Source organism: Trachinotus anak, unplaced genomic scaffold (assembly GCF_046630095.1).
Source record: "Trachinotus anak isolate AG129_WGS33_773 ecotype Australia unplaced genomic scaffold, CSIRO_AGI_Tana_v1 ptg000025l, whole genome shotgun sequence".
Classification (NCBI taxonomy): Eukaryota; Metazoa; Chordata; class Actinopteri; order Carangiformes; family Carangidae; genus Trachinotus; species Trachinotus anak.
Window position 1 is genome coordinate 6,400,822 of NW_027273876.1, and position 16,402 is coordinate 6,417,223.

Genomic DNA, 16,402 nt, shown 5'->3' on the forward strand with positions numbered 1-16,402 from the left:
AAGCAATGTTCCTCTGGACATGTTCTGCAGGACAGACAGATTGTATTTGCCAATTATGCATCAGCAAACACCATGAGACAACATTGTCATCCTGGAGGAAGACTGTGAGGGAGCAAGAGGGATGCCCCGAATGACGTACCAGACCTTTTGCAGGTGTTAACCACTCCTGTGGCCTTGATTGAGAGAAGCCAATCAGAGTTCATTTGGGTGATTAAGAAGAAACAGAAGGCAATCGACAGGAGTGCTGAAGATGTCATTACAGCTCTTGAGCTTGTAATTAGAGTACTACAGTGATGATGCACAGGGCTGGAGCAGCTCTCGCTCACCAACAACCATTTCCTGTCCTGCTGAGATCATCATCTCTCTCCAGCCTTTTACACATGAATGATCAGCAAGAGTTCAACATCCAGAGTAGCCAGCAGAAAAACCTTGGACCCTGATGTTGCACATTGTTTCCTCACTCTCTACAATGGTGGGCAGTAGATAAGGGAAGGCAAGTGGCAAATGAGACCTTTCAACCCCTGAAGATCCACAGGGTTATTGGGTTCATTGGTTGTAGCAAAGGATGTATACTCCTCAGGGTGATTTACTTTGAGGATCAAGTGGAGGGGAAGAAAAAATGGACTATTGGAGTTGTCGGAATCTACAGACACTAAGAAATGGGACAGAGCATGGTTACTGGACAACAGAACAGGGAGATGGTTATAAAACCAGTTCTGCTTCAGCTCTCTTAAGCCTCTGTCCATGGAGGCTGAAAAAGGTTGAGGTCTTAGTGGATTATGAAGAGGGCCAGGTGTCCTTTTATGATACTGACGGCTATGTACTCATTCACTGGCTACACTTTTACTGAGAAACTCTACCCATACTTTTACTGCGGCATTGCACTGTTGGTTGTAATCCCTGTAAATCTTGTGGTATATGACTTTACAGGGATACGTCTGGTGACATTCTTTGTTTTTATTGTCAACAAATCCCATGAAAAGAACAAAACCAACAACATGTTAGTTTGCCTCGCAATGCTCTCCAACTTTAATGTTGAATTTGTTTCGACAGAAGATGTCATTCTTAAAAAACATGTCACAAATATAGTTTTTTTTTCTTTAAAATATGCTAGCAAATGCTGTGGGAAATGCAGATTTTAGCATACATTCCTTAAAAAGGGATGATTAGTGCATTTGTTGGGGACTACTTTTAGCTGCAGATTATTACATGCTAGTAAGTATTTATAGCAGCATGACAGTGTATGTAGGATTGATTCAAATTAAACAATAGCGCCCATGGTCATGGTCACCCAGTAATTAGCTTATACAGATAACTAGCTTTTTGTGAAGGTAACTCTTATGCTGCTCATCACTTCAGAGTAGTAGCCCTGCTGTGGTATCCTCTGCAGTTTTGCTTTCAGTTCTCACTCAAACCACTACTCTATTTGTCTTCCTTTTGACAAAACACAAAATGTAACTCAAAGAAAGGAGTGTCAGTAAGTGTTCAGCAGTGAAGCCTGTCAATTCATTTCGAGCGATTGGACAATAACATATCAAATATCAAATAAATATCAAAGAACAAAGATATACATTATCCATATTATGCAGTAAAGGTAATCCACTACTTTTTTTTTGCTTTCTCAGTGTTGTTGCATACTTGGAGAATGCATTGAGTGCTGCATGGTACAGACACCCATACTTAACAGTTTTATACCTAGTTTGATATATACAATAGTTTCTATGAAGCTGAAGATTTAAAGATGCTGGAAACTGATGATCACTGATGATCATTAATTTGAAACAAAAGCTCTCACCACAAAGAAAATAGTGAACAGATTACATAAAAAAGTAGGTTAACGGTTTTCTTCTCTCTATTACCTTGACATTTCACTTCAGGCTCTGCTGTGCTGCTTCACAGAAATATTTCAAGGAGTGCACCAAGTTTTTTTTTAAGAGACAAGCAAAAATGATTCATCTGTTAAATCCTGACAACATTGAGACCAACATAATTAAGGTTTCCCTGGTTCACTATTCATTATTAATTCCATGTAGCATGCTCACATACTGGTCTATACTATACATCTTCACATACTCTATCATATCGTTAGTACCTCTCACTAACACCACTATGCTGAAGACATTTCATGGAGTACATGTAAGCTGACCAAAAGGCATTTTAGATACAGATCTACTGCTCTTCATATGTCACACAGAACATTATTCATTAAATATCAGTAGGCGGGGTTTTGTTTCAATGAAACACCTTCCCATTATTTGTAATTGTACTAAATAAGTAGTATAGTCTGATCAAAAGTTATAGTTTGTCACCAAAGCCAAACTGTGGGGTTAATGGGGCAACTGGGCCTTAAAAAAAAAAGGGCTGCAAAGAGGGTCCCCATTTCAGCAGAAAGATTGAGAAAAACAATAAATCTTGGCTTGTTTTCTTTTTAATAAATTCAAAAATAAAATATGAATTTACTGAGTTCTGTTTTCTAAAAATACATTATTGTTTTTGAGTTTCAGTAAGGTTCTGCGATGCATCATGACTTGACATATTTTGAGATGATAAACAGGGAACTCGTCCTTTAAGACCTCAACAAAGTCAAAAGTAATTTAGATTCAAGAGTCTCGTTCTGGGTCAACTTTCCTCCTAATTTTATTGACACTGAAGAGTTGGAGGTCAGACTGAGCAAGACACATTCCCCAAAGAGTTTCTTCCTTTTTGTGTCTTTGAGAAAAGTAAATGCGAGGGTCCACGTTAACCAACTGCTGAGCTCTCCTCATTAATCACACAGAAAGCAGAAGAACCAGGGGGAGCTGTCCTACATCCCAGGGACACACACACACACACACTCAATCCTTAAAATAACTGGGACCATCATAAATAACACCACAAAACCTTTTTAAATAAGGCCGTAGCATTACTCAACACTTCACTGTGTTCAGTTCGGCTAAAATAAGAGCACTAGGAGACAGAAGTGATGAGACAGAACAATGCACGAGCTGTTGAATGGTTTTATCCTGTGTGTATGTTAATGGCCTGGAGTCCATGCAGTGTTATTCAGAGCTTAATCTGACTTTGTTATGTGATGACAGATAAGTATGGAGGGCAAATATTATGCCAGCTGTGATGCTGATGTGTTGTTGAGAGCATCCAGCAGACCACAGAATCATGTTGCAATCTGGAGCTGGTTTGTTTAAACTTCTTCCTTTAACAGCCACTGTCTTCATGCTAAATGTCACCTCGAAACACACTGGTTCCCTTTCCTACAATTGGACAAGAGACTACGTGAGCAGATATTCAGCATGACTAATCAATGTTGCAGTGTTATATAATCTCTAACGTGTCTTGCATATCTATATTAGCTCCAAATTTGGTGATTTCAGAGTGAGACTGCTGATGAAAGGCTCTAAAATCCAGACTGAGGAAGTCAAAAATGCACAGTGATCAGGGTTAAAAAAACAAAAAAAACCCAACAAAAACAAAATGGTGTCATTTTATCTGGACGGTAGGTATGTAGCTCCAGACGTGTGAAACCATGGTGTTAGAAAGCACCCAGGGTAAACACAAAACTGTTTTGGCAGGTTGCTCAGTCTGGGGATTAATTTCCAGGGAATAGATGCCTTTCCAATAAGATATTTGTTGGAGAAGGGACAAAAATGTTTCCGTATGACGACAGAAATTAAAATCAGACATGAGAGATGGTAGCAGTCCTTCAGAAATAATCCAGCCGGGAGAGACAAACCAGTGCTGAAATAGTATTTTTATTAAATACTTTCAAGATCCAAGTTTGAAGAATAACAAAGCTATGATGAAGACCAACTAACACTCAGACAAACACTTGATAGTCGTCAATTCATGGTTGTATTTCATTGTACATCATGATCATGCAAAAAAACTCCAGCATCCACGTGAAGGCTGGGGGAGAAAGCGCAGCCCAATATTATATCATTACAACGCAGGGAAAACGCTAACATCGAGGGCCTCATACCAAGCTACGGCTCCTGAATCCTTTTTTTAAAAATTTTGCTTTTTTTTTTTTTTTAAATATTTTTCATGTCACCTATTCAACATTCTGGATGGAGGAATTTCTTATTTCAAAAGATGCAAATATCATATATTAACACTAGGCTCCATCCTTATTCAGGTAGGTACATGGTAGAAATGCGTAACTGAAACATGCATATAACTAGGTCTCCCGCTCTGATTCAACAGTGTAGATCACAAAAACCTACACACCCACACCAACTCTTTCTCTCTGACTCTCACAACTCCTCTCAACTGAGCAGGCACGATTTAAAACCACCAAGGGTAGATTACAGTAATAAATAATTTAGTCCTGATCAATCTATGATCATTCAATCTGTAATTTTGTGTTGTCTTTACTTTCTCCCTCTTTTCCCTTTTTTTTTCTCTCTCTTTTTTTTTTTTTTTCCTGTGTGCGAGGGAGAGTGCAGAACTCCAGCTTGGCAGATCGGCAAATTACCAAACGACAAGTTAACAGCAACAGCGACGACAACGAAAAAACTCAAACCAGTAACACAGGAACAGAGAAACAACAGAGAGAGGTACAACTAAACATCTCAAGAGCGGGACTTGTCGGTACACCGGGGAGGAGGTGGGGGAGATATTTGGGGGGAGATGGGGAGGGGGGGTGGTTTAAGATACAACTGTCGCTGATGGATGGAGACATTTAAGCAGCACAGCAAGGGTGGCACCGTGGTCACACAGTAGTGGTGCAGATATGTTACAAAGCCTAAACACACCCCCAGGCGTGCGTGTGTGTGCATGTTCGTGTGTGTGTGTGTGTGTGTGCATATGATATGAAGAGACGGCTCACAGCATTGTGGAATTAGGAAACTATGATGAAGCTTTTCATGTTTAAAAACTCATAGTTGTTGGGAAGAGGGGTCAAACTATTCTCAACCTGTTATTTCTTTTATTCCCCGTCTCCAAAAACAGTCTTATGGCCATGGGACTAGGGCCGGTAGCCTACATCAGAGCGTGTGTTCATGTTCGTCGGGAATAATCAAGCGCTACCAATATATTAAGGAAGTATTTCAAGGCGGCAAATTGAAATCTCTGAGGAAAATGTTGCTCCTAAACTAGCTCAGGGGTCACAGAGGTCATGGGGTGGTTGCTATACCCAGATGCACAGGATGAGTGTCTCTTAGATACATGTACATATATTACACTTTTCTACATATATCTATACATACACTGTATTTACACAGTGATTATAAACAAACCAGGCCCTTGCAGAAAGCAGAGAAAAGGAGCGGGAGGGAGGATTAAAAGAGGGAATGGTTAAAGAGAGAGGAAAAGGGGGAGAGAGCGGGAAGGGGTGAATGAGGGAGAGGCGGCGGGCAAACATGCAAAACGCAGACGCCTTTCCCGGCCCACTCTCTCCCTCCACTGCATACAGACACAACAGAACGTGTTATCACGCGCAGGTTAGATTTAAACTTGCACAGTAAAATCCCTCTTTTTTAAAAACTCAGCTGCATTAAAAAAGGAGCCTCGAATGTAGGATCTGTCAGACAACCAAAAAAAAAAAAAAAAAAGAAAAAGAAAAGGCTCCGGTTATTCACAGGAACGCAAAGGGAACAGGACGGTAAAAACACAACAAAACACGTAACCTCAAATCAGACCCCCCCCACCCTCCCGCCCCGCCCCAATCCCATGACAACGCGATTTTCCGTTCTGTCGGAAAACAAGCACACAAACAAAAACACATAAACACATAAAAAGCCTAAAGTTCTACACTTTGGTGCTTCATGTTTTTGATATCAAGTTTCTCTCGTCATCAAGTTCTCTGACTGAGCCGACTTGATTTTTTTTCCCTCTATAATTCAGATGGGGAAAATCTCCCTATGTGTTTACATCAACGTCCAGGTAAAGAGCACAACACTTTCTACCCGGTACCCCCTACAATGCCAAAAATGTGTCCAAAATCTCAGCTGCTAACTTCACACTCCTCTCTGTTCCTCCCTTATTAGATAGTGAATATAAATGCTTGGTTGGGTTTTGGTGGTTTCTGGTACATCTAGTCATAATTTACACAGTATATTCATAACTCATACTCATAAACTGTCACAAGTTCAACTGTAAATCCTCTCCTCCCCCAGGACGTCTCATCTCGCGCGGGCAGAAAAAAGATGGCTGCCAGGGGAGGGATAGAGGGCAAAGACGCGCCCTCCAATCAGGCGCCAGATGCATGCATCATCCCATGGGGGCGGTGTCTTGTGTTCAGCCGGCCCCCAGCAGGTCAAAGGAGGGACAGGATTGGTTGGTATCGTGGAGAGGGATGCGATCTCGCCCGGCCGGGCTCCTGGCACTAGCCAATCCACGCAGAGGACGTGCCTCTTAAACACGCTCGCTGAAAAAAACTGCCCCCCAAAACACACACTCCAGTAGACTGGAGGCTCAGGACCACTGGGAGGGTTTGGGGGGAGAGGAGTAAATTAGTTTTTGATTTTGGTAAGACAGTTCAGTTGTGGCTACTGTGGCTGGAATTGTTACCCAGGTAGAATTTTAAGGATAATTCAAGGTTTATTAGGACTTGGATCTCATTCAGTCGTTACAGCCATCATCTTTGTTGGTGGTAACATTGTACTCAAGTGAAAAAACGTTGGGCAACCGAGTTAAGAAGGCTTGAATGGTGAAATGATTCATCAGGTTGTAAGCAAAACCCCAAGTTAACCAAACTTATCAGGAGAGAAACAGAAAGCAAAATGTGAACTCATTGCCACGGCTGTCTGTTGTAAACCCGCCTCAGCTTTCAGACCCACTTCCTTGTTCAACTTTGACCTAGCATAGTTGCAGTGGCACTTCTCCAGTGCAATGAGGGATTTTTACTCACATTTCTGGTGCATTTGCTTTAGGATTCACCTCTGAATAAAGTGGTTTAGATAATCAGTGTGTCCTGCTTCCAACCTGTCTGATCACCTGAATGTTTCTAAGACTTCTTTTTAGAAATGTTGCTGCCTCTTCAAACAGTAGCATAAGGAGTGTTACAGCCCAAACCAACAGGTATGATGGACAAAACTAAGAAACGAGACCCAAGGTGAAATAAACCAGACATTTTTTTCTAAAAGACACAATCTGTGATTCAAATGTAAACAAGAGGGTTGACATGATTGACAGATCATTATTTTCTGATGCTATTAAATGTTTCTTAGCAGCAATAATATTTCTAATTAAAAGACTAAAGCAGTTTATACTTTCAGTGATTATCAGGTACAGTTTGAGGCTTTAACCTCAGTTTTAGATTATAATCTTTTAAAAAAAGCACGAGACTGCTGATGATGTCACAGAACTGTGTGTGTGTGTGTGTGTGGGTGTGTGTGTGTGAGCTGAGTACCTGATCACTGTAGTGGCGCAGCAGGAGCTCCTGAGCAGTGGAAGTGAACATTGAGCCACTTGCCATCGCGACGATGCCACACCCTGGTCTCCTCTGATTGGCTGGAGCGAGGGAGGCCTGTGGAGTCCACAAACTGTGTGAGCCGGATGTAGGCGATGCACGCCGCATCCTCACCGATCAGGTGCACGTGTGGGTTGAGCAGGGTGGTGTGCACGGGCTTGCTGTTCTTGCTCAGCACTGGAAAAAAATAAACAGACAGTCATTGATTCATTCATCCTTAAATACCGTCCTCGGTACATGACAGGTATTTAAAATCAAATGTATTATTAATAGAATTAAAACAGATGCCAGTTTCTACTGATGAGTGATTTTAAAATGCATCCATGGCTGCTTAAGCAGAGAAATACAAATACAGCTATAATCTCTGCATTTCTGAAAACTTCAGACACTGCATCAGCAGAGAGATGTGTCTGGAAAAACTCATGAAGGGAAACTGCTGCACATCATTTGAAAGCTGAAATGCTAGAACTGTTTTTTTAGAAAAACAAACAACAAAACTAGTTGAAATACTAGAAAGTGGGATATATACTGATCAAATCCCTGTTGCTACTGGTAGAAACAATTCAGTTGATTAATCAATTTAAAGAATTTAGAGAAAATGAATCTGCAATTTTGATAATCGGTTAACAATTTCTGGCTTTGTGATCAAAAGCAAATGTTTTTTCACAACTTTCTGACATATCAGAGATGAAACACTTACTCAACAAAGTATAAAGCAGATTAACAGATAATGAAAATAATAATTAGTAGCAGCAGCAGCTAGTTGGAAACCATAAGAGTATAATTTACCACATTGGGATATTTCAGATGCTGCTGTCAACCGCAAAAGAAAAAGACAGATTACCTTGACATCTCCTAAAAACTGACAACACTTTCTGGTGCTTCTCTTCCCACCTGAGAGCAAACATCACCCAGCAGGTTTCCCAAGCACCAGAAAATAAAGAGATTAATTGCTTGTGTGCAAGAGGAGACTCACAGTTTTCAAAGTAGAACTTGTGAAAGTCCATGCCCTCCACCAGGTTCCCCAGGGCCTCGGGTTCAAAAGAGGTGAGTCCAGGATCACAAATCCTCCTGAGAATGAAAAGGAGGTGGGCGAGAAAGTGAAAGAGTGGGAGACAGACAAACAAAGACCGGAGAGTCGTGAGAAAGAAGAAAGAGAAACGAGAAGCAAAAAAAAAAAAATCACTATAAAAGGGTTGTACTCACGTGTAGGCATCGAAATCTCCATTGTTGATCGCTTCAATCAGCTGCTCTGTTATCTTGATGATCTCCTGTTTACGAGCTACACAACGAACGAGAGACAGAAAGAGACACACACATGGTGAATGATGAGAAGCCACTTAGAGGGCGAGACAACAATTAACTATGTGGTGGTTCTGCTTGATGACATTTTCTCTCATCACTTTAGCTCCTGCCTTCCTCCAGGCTCTCCTCCTCTGTGGCTACAGCTCGACACTCGTCTTTAACCTCATCAGTCCGACCGCAGCAGCTTCCTCGCTGCGACTCCGCCTCGTCACTGTCTGTTGCTCTGCTTCTCACCTTCTGTACGACACAGAAACTCACTCAACGCTACTCTCTACTCTACTGCCTCCAAAAAGAAGACCAATCCTAAATCAAGGTCCTCTTACTAGCTTTATCCAGAGCTTTCAACCTCATCTCCTGCTCTGAACCGCCTGTTATCACGTGAAGCTTTATACATAAAGACAACTGACACATCTACATGGCATGAGCTAACTCTATCCCCTGAGGAAGATCACAAGATGCGATTGAAAGCTTGCTCATCTCTCAAAATTAACTGTTTCAAGACTTGAACATGTATCAAGCCAAGTGTGATACATGTGTGGTGATCTGCTTCATTACAAGATGATTTTAAGTCTTGAAACAGGCGAACATGAACTGAAAATGTCTCAAGATTCAACAGCTGATTAAATGGCTTGTTTAAGAGGGACGTCACTTCCTGTCTGCTATCTTCATGCTTGAGAGAAACCTGCTGTTTCAGAGATGTGAGGTTTTAGCGTGCAGCAGCTACAGTGAGTAGAGGGAAGGGAGAGCTGAGGTCAGTTAGTCCAGATGTGTTTCTTACTCTGCTTAGTGTTGCTTTTAGGAGCGACAGTGTTGCTCCCTAGTGGAGCGGCAGGCACGGAGGACTGCGAGAGCTCAGACTCGGGGCAGGAGCTGTTGCCTGTGCTGTTCCATGCCATGCGCTTTACGTCATGCGGTGGCACTGAAACACACAACGGATGGTCAAACAAACACAAAACAACATGGATGGATGACAAAGAGACAGGGATGCACATGCGATCATCCACACACACACACACACACACACACGCACACACACACACACACACACACACACACACACACACACACGCACACACACACGCACACACACACGCACACACAGCTCATGCAGTTAAACAAGCAACAAAAGTGACACAACTGAACGAGACACAAAGATGACATGGGTTAGTGTTCAGGAGAGCGAGTGAGAAATAAACAACACCCAGAGTTAGCGTGGGTTTATGACAGACGTGCAGATGGGTAACATGAGGACAGGATGGCAGCTGGAAGCGAGATCAGTGCAGCTCTGATCGTGATGCTGCGCGATGTGGAAGTCATTTAACTGCCTGCTCTGCTCACATCTACCCTGCTCTTAATGCTGGCATACATTAACAACAGCCTCCTCTGATGAACCGCAGTGCCCAGCAAGGGAAGGATCGAAGCCATTGTTTGTTATTTGCTCATGTTATGCCTGTGGGGGGCGGGGGGACTTGGCATGTTCAGGAAGGAAGGAGGGAGTGGAGAAAGGGCGAGGGAAAAGGTAGAGTAAGAGAGGAAAAGAGACCAGACTGTCCTTTGGTGCAGGTGTGTCTGACGAGAGCAGCAGGACGAGGACAGGAGGTCAAGGGATGAGAGGAAAGATTAGAGGGAGGAAGATTTGTGAGAGGGCGAGAGGAGAAAGTAACGAAGAATGGTGCTTAAGAGAGAAATGGAGAACAAATCGGAGAGAGAGGATTAAAGGACGTGACGGAGAGTAAAGCATTAGAGTGGAGGAGAAAATGTGAGGACAAGGAGAAACACGATGCTCTATGGTGCGCATGGTTCCGGGGCCTTGTCAGACTGGGAGGCTGGTTTAGGACACACAGCTGCAAGGTAAGCAAGGCTTCCTCCAGCTGGAGCTGTCACATTAGGAGGACAAGGGGATAGATGCCGTGATCACCAAGAAACACACACACGCACACACACGCACACACACATACATACAAATTTCAGGGTTCCCACAGTGGCCCTGATGAAAAATTCTACAACTCTTTTTTTTTTTTTTTTTTTCTTTAAGACTTTCCAGAATGAGGTCAGTGTATCTGTGACCAGAAAAATTAGTCCCGTCTGTTTTTTAAAAGTCCGTTGTGAGCACAGAGAAGTGAGGCAAGTGAAGGTGGAGTCTTGCTCTTTATAAGTGAGCACGTATAATGGACATAAAAATGGATGCAATTACTGAATATGACAAAATTACCACAGGGGTGACGTCCAAAACTACAAGAATAAGATCCAAGTAGTAATAAAGTGGCATTGTCCTTTAAATAAATCAATACCAGTATCAAAATCTATAATGTTCCCTGCAATTTCCTTGAGAATTTTCTGGATTTCCCTGAATAGAAAATATAAAATCTAAAAACAAACATAAAAATCAACAATATTCAAAAACCAGTGGGAACCCTCAAAAAGCTTGGTGGATCAGAGTGAGGGAGCTCAAAGATGTAAGACGTCATTGCCGGTACATAAAGCCAAGGGGGGAGTGGGTGGGTGGGTGGGTGGGGGGTGTTAGGTCCTTGCCAGGGGCAACCGTATGGCTTCTGGTTGCCATGGATAAACTTACTGGCAGGTGAGCTTTGAGGTGAGGGCAGAAGTGGGGGCATCTCCTCTGTGGCGCTGCTCTGACTCAGCGCCGAACTGTCCGCTAGAACACACACACAAAACGCAGCCAGACACACAATAAATACACACATACACATACCACAGGCACACAGTCAAGAGTGTGAGAGACACGTGTTTGCATCTCAGCACGCCTGTCAGTCGCAACAGTCAAATACACACACATCACTAGATGGGAGACAGAGAAAGAGAGAGCGGATAAGAACAGGAAAAAGGGAATAAAACAGTTGAGTACCTTTCCTACCTTTCATTTCCTCCTCGTCGTTGGTGGCGTTGCTCTCTGTTGATCCCTGGAGAGCAGAGAGACGAACAAAGACACCGAAATTAAAAAAAAAAAAAAAAAAGACAGGATTTTGTCCAACAGGCCTGAGAATGAAACGGCTGAGTGAAGCTCGGCCCGTTCAGACGAACAGAACACAAATCTCACCTTGACTCCATCGGGAGGGTTGTGCACCACTGTGCTCTGCGATTCCTGCGATGCAGAAGAGAACAGTTAGTCCGACACGTCAGAGTCCTGAACCAGTGCCTCTCAAATGGCTTCGAACTGGGCCCCTTATTCTACCTCAGCTACGGTGTCTCTACTAACACAATTTCTCCTTCCTGGCAGCTGGTCTGTCCCTTAAACCTGTATTTGATATTATCATTGATTTATTTATTATCAGGACTGCAACTGATGACTATTTTCTTTATCAACGAATCAGCTGTTTATTTTCTTAATGAATGCATGGACTGTCTGGTCTATAAAATGTCTGAAAATGGTAAAAAAATGAGTTAAAAGCCTGAAACACAAAGGTCAAAGATAAGTATTTATCTGTCAGAGATAAGAAGCTGGAATCAGTGAATTTTCTTTTGGTATTTTAACTTAAAAATGACTGACTAGAAAACATTTTCTATTGAGTTTGGAGCAACAGATTTTTACTGGAATGATATATGACGACAGGGTCATAACTGCACTATTGTTTTTACAAAATTCTTTAAGCTAAATTAATGAAATTGTCATAAAAAATGAGTCACTGCTGTTTTTGTTTTTGACAGTGAAACCTTTAATCTGCGGCTGGAACTAACAGTTATTTAATTCATTGATTAATCTACACGTTATTTTCTTAGTTGTTTAAATGTTAGGTTTAGAAAATGTCAGAAAAATGGTGCAAATTGACAATTTATCTCAATCCTAGTTTCTTCATATATCAATACAGACATCAAAAAGTTGCTGACTAACTGTGAGTTGATAGACTGTTTTTTTTTTTTTTTTTTAATATCTGATGCAATACATAAAAGTGGCATATTTTCCATAATATGAAAATTATTCTTATTAATACTCCTTATAACCTGATCACCCAGTCCTAACCATGGCCTACTCTGGGGTCCCGCACCACCTGTTGAGAAGCACTTACAAACCAGACCAGACTGTATTATCCACACCAAACCACTACAGGATGTCATATGTGACGCATGCTAGTAAAGCATCTTAAAACCACAACATGCTAGTCCTGGGTGTGAGCGGAAAGTCTGGCAGGATAAGGATGTCAATGAAGTTGTTAATGACGGCGAGATAAACAGGTTAGAGTGAGAACGATGGTTGGATGGACGAACACAGCTGGATGACACAGTAAGATGTTAGGATGGATGGTTGCAAGGCCGTGTTGACTTCAATGAGGGAGTTAAAGGATAGCTGGTTAATCATGGCAGGGAAGGATTACATACAGAGAATAACACAGAGGCCATGACATGATAAGACTAAACTCTACGTAGATATCAGCAGCTGTAGCTCTGAACCAGGACTCTACAGTTCTCTGCGCTGCCACTTTAGAGACACATAATCCCGAAGATGAGTTCATGCTCCTCAGAAATCTAAAAGGTGCACATGTGCAGCCTGAGATTCAAAATTATTTCCCCGAAGTGTTTTATCTGCTAGATTTACAAGTCAGGAACACATGTGCACCTGTGGGAGAGAGGGGGGGTAAAATAGGTGGGTATTGGAAGGCGGGTACTGCCGGGACAGGGAATGTCACGGTACAACACCTCCTGGATGGTGGATGAAGGATGACAAGCAGCGACTATGACGATGGAGGATGAAGAACAACGGGCAACTATGCAACTATTGGGTGGGTGGTTGTGGAGTTGTGGGGTTGTGGGGGTTGGGGGGGGGTTGGGGGGGGGGGGGGGGGGGGGGGGGGGGGGGGGGTGTTAAGAGGCGGGAACCGACACTGCGGCGGCCTACTGTACCATCTGGGCGTTGGTTGCCATGTTGGAGTCTTTCAGGGCATTGATGGCGCTCACTATACTGTTCTTACTGTTGTTGGTAGAAGGCTGGGACGAGAACGCAGACACTCAGAGTGAACACATACGTTACACACACACGCACACATACACACACACACACACAGATGCATTAGAATTATACGCCTTTTAGGGAACGGGGCTAATTGTTGGCCAAGGCTCCCGGGCTGTTGAGAGCTAACAGGGTAAATGAGAGGGAGAGTGCCACAGAATGGCCTCTAGATCATCCTTTTTACTGCCTCACTAACCCTCTATGCCTCCGCCACTTAACTGCACAGAGAGACCCCTGGGGCAGGGGAGAAAGAGAGGGAGGCAGGAGAGCAGAGAGAGAGATGCTTAATAGTAGCAGAGGATGATGGAGACTGCTCGGAAAAGACAGCAGCAAACCTCTGACTGACACCCACTAAAGGTGAAAGGATAAAACCTATATAGAAAAAGAATTAACTGATAATAACACACAAGAATATGATTGGAACTGTAAAAAAAAAAAGTTTTTTAAACTTGTGGATGGGACTACAGGAATGGTGGGATCTAAAATCGGGCCACAGACGACTGAAAAGCCCTGAGGTGAAAGCCTCTATAGAAATGAACAGGGAATTTGAGCCAAAAAAACAAAACCTTGAAAAACAAACACGTCATTACTGTACGGAAAAGATACTGCTGGAAATAAATAATACAAAGAGAAGAGAGAAAGTGAACTGAGAGAGACAGCGAGAGGCACAGAAAAAGAACAGAAGGTAGAGAAAGGGGGTCAGCTAACAGAGGAGAGACAGGACATGGTGTAGCAGAACAAAAGAGGGCAGAGAGGTGACGAGAGAACCTTACCTTAGCAGAATCTGACTTCTTGTTGAGTAAACTTTTGCATGCTGTAAAAAAAAAAAAAAAAAAGGGATAGAAAGGGAGAGAAACGGGTAGATAACTGAGTTTTATTGTTGACGATAGCATCCATTAAATCCACCCAATTATTTTTACAAACCCACAACATGATCAAAAATCTGAGTCTACGATTTGTCATGTCTACGTAACCCCAAAACCTGAGCCTTTGTGACAGAGTAAGTCTAGATGTTCCTAGAGAATAACATGCATTTAATGGATTTCTTGGGCATTTTTTTTTCCCCCTTGGCTGTACAGGTTGCTACACTCTGCAAAACCCATTCACATCATAAGTCCATTCATTGCCATCTGGGGATAAAAGAGAAACATGAGAGCAAAGTAAACTTCCTCAATCCATTTCCTGTCTAGAAGACCCCAGCAGATTTAAAAAGAGAGTGATGGTCAGACTCCAACTGCCGCCAGGACGGATGGTGATGAGCTAGGTTAATGTAAATCATTGATTTCTTTTAAGGGCCCCAGTCACTTTTCCTCTCAGTCTTAAGCTCTCAACTGTCTCTTGCTTCCTTTTCTCTCATTTTCTACTGACACACACTTTCCAAAAATCTTATCTTGTGTTTCTTACCTTCCAATAAGAAATAGGTGAGGAAGAGAGGGGGAGAGAGGGGGGGGGGGTTGAAAAAAAAGACGGCTTTGTATTTCAGTATAAGAGAGTGGAGATAAGGGGCACAGCATTTACAGCAGCAAACAATATCAAGAGACAACTCATGCTCCTTAAACCGCGGCTGTTGCGTCAATATGCAGCTTCTTTCTTGGCCTGGCCATGCAGCATCCAGAGAAGAACATTTCAAAGAAAATAAAAAATGTTTTCATTCCAAAACCAGGGAAAGGAGAGCTGACTGTTCTGAGCGCAAACATCTGCTCTTCATTCGACTACATCTTCTACCACACAGCCACCAGGGTGCTAATTGTGACAGCATGGGACCACCGTGTTCATATGCTCTCTAAATACAAACCTTCCCCCCCCTCTTCGTACAAGAGAATGATCACCGCTGTCACATGACAGGATCGGTGAAGTCAAGATGACCCACAGTAGGGAGGGCTGCGCCGCTCAAGCAACATGCCAGCTCCATGATGATCAGGGAAGGATGTATTAGAAAGCAAGTGAAGGTGTATCTCCCCGGGATATTTTACAGGATATAACCACACAGGACACCCACATGCGAAAGGCAGCAAGGCAAACACCTTTCTAGAAACATACAGAAATGCTTCAAACGCACACTTCTGTCACATTTTGCTATAATGTCATTAAAAAGGAACATCATGAGCAAACTGCAAAGCCTTGCCTCAGCCATACTCTACAATAGAAGTGCAGGAAAGCGGTTGTAGTATTTAAAAAAAATCAAAAAAAAAAAAACAGTGCCAGGATTTTGTGGTGATGAGTGACATCATCAGAGGATCAAAAAACAAACACACACAAAAAATTAGCTATTAAAGGAGAAGGAGAGCTGGGGAGTCCAGTTTGGAGTGATGATGTCAAACATGATATTCACAGAAACTTACAAAACAGGCAACTTGGTCCAGTTTCACTGAAGAAGCCCTCATTTGGAGGGCTCTAGCTGACAGTCAAACCACCACAAACACCCTGATTCTCAGCGCACCAATCACACACTGCAGGAGTGACCACTGAGGTCATCTCCCCTTTCACATTTGACCTTTTATCCTGCCTACACACACATCCTAATTGGCTATGAGGAGATTTACGGACACTGTAGAGCAAAGGAGATTCTCTCGTCTGAAAAAGGTGACAAGGAAACCCATCTGCTCTACACTGTTTCTAAAGTACTAAATCCATGGAGCCACCATCGGAATCGCCGACCTTCACCACCCATCCCCACCCAGCAGGATGAGAGGCGAGCCTGATTTTAGTACTTTCAGAACAAAGGAATC

General features: G+C 42.7%; 1 protein-coding gene across 18 annotated transcripts in view; it reads right to left on the reverse strand.

The window, feature by feature from the left end:
• Positions 1-3,727: 3,727 nt before the first annotated feature.
• The window catches only part of LOC139608698 (calcium/calmodulin-dependent protein kinase type II subunit gamma-like), a 33,870-nt gene continuing 21,195 nt past the window's right edge, over positions 3,728-16,402 (reverse strand). For 2 of the 18 annotated variants that reach the window (XM_071462677.1, XM_071462679.1), the window contains 10 exons: positions 14,447-14,487; positions 13,568-13,651; positions 11,769-11,813; positions 11,577-11,631; positions 11,286-11,366; positions 9,489-9,629; positions 8,612-8,687; positions 8,382-8,476; positions 7,346-7,582; positions 3,728-6,417 (listed from right to left, as the gene is read on the reverse strand). In XM_071462677.1, the coding sequence (XP_071318778.1) occupies positions 7,350-7,582; positions 8,382-8,476; positions 8,612-8,687; positions 9,489-9,629; positions 11,286-11,366; positions 11,577-11,631; positions 11,769-11,813; positions 13,568-13,651; positions 14,447-14,487 (851 nt within the window). In that variant the 3' untranslated portion in view covers positions 3,728-6,417; positions 7,346-7,349. The remainder of the gene's footprint in view (positions 6,418-7,345; positions 7,583-8,381; positions 8,477-8,611; positions 8,688-9,488; positions 9,630-11,285; positions 11,367-11,576; positions 11,632-11,768; positions 11,814-13,567; positions 13,652-14,446; positions 14,488-16,402) is intronic. The other 16 variants (XM_071462680.1, XM_071462684.1, XM_071462683.1 and 13 more) reach the window with 11 other exon arrangements.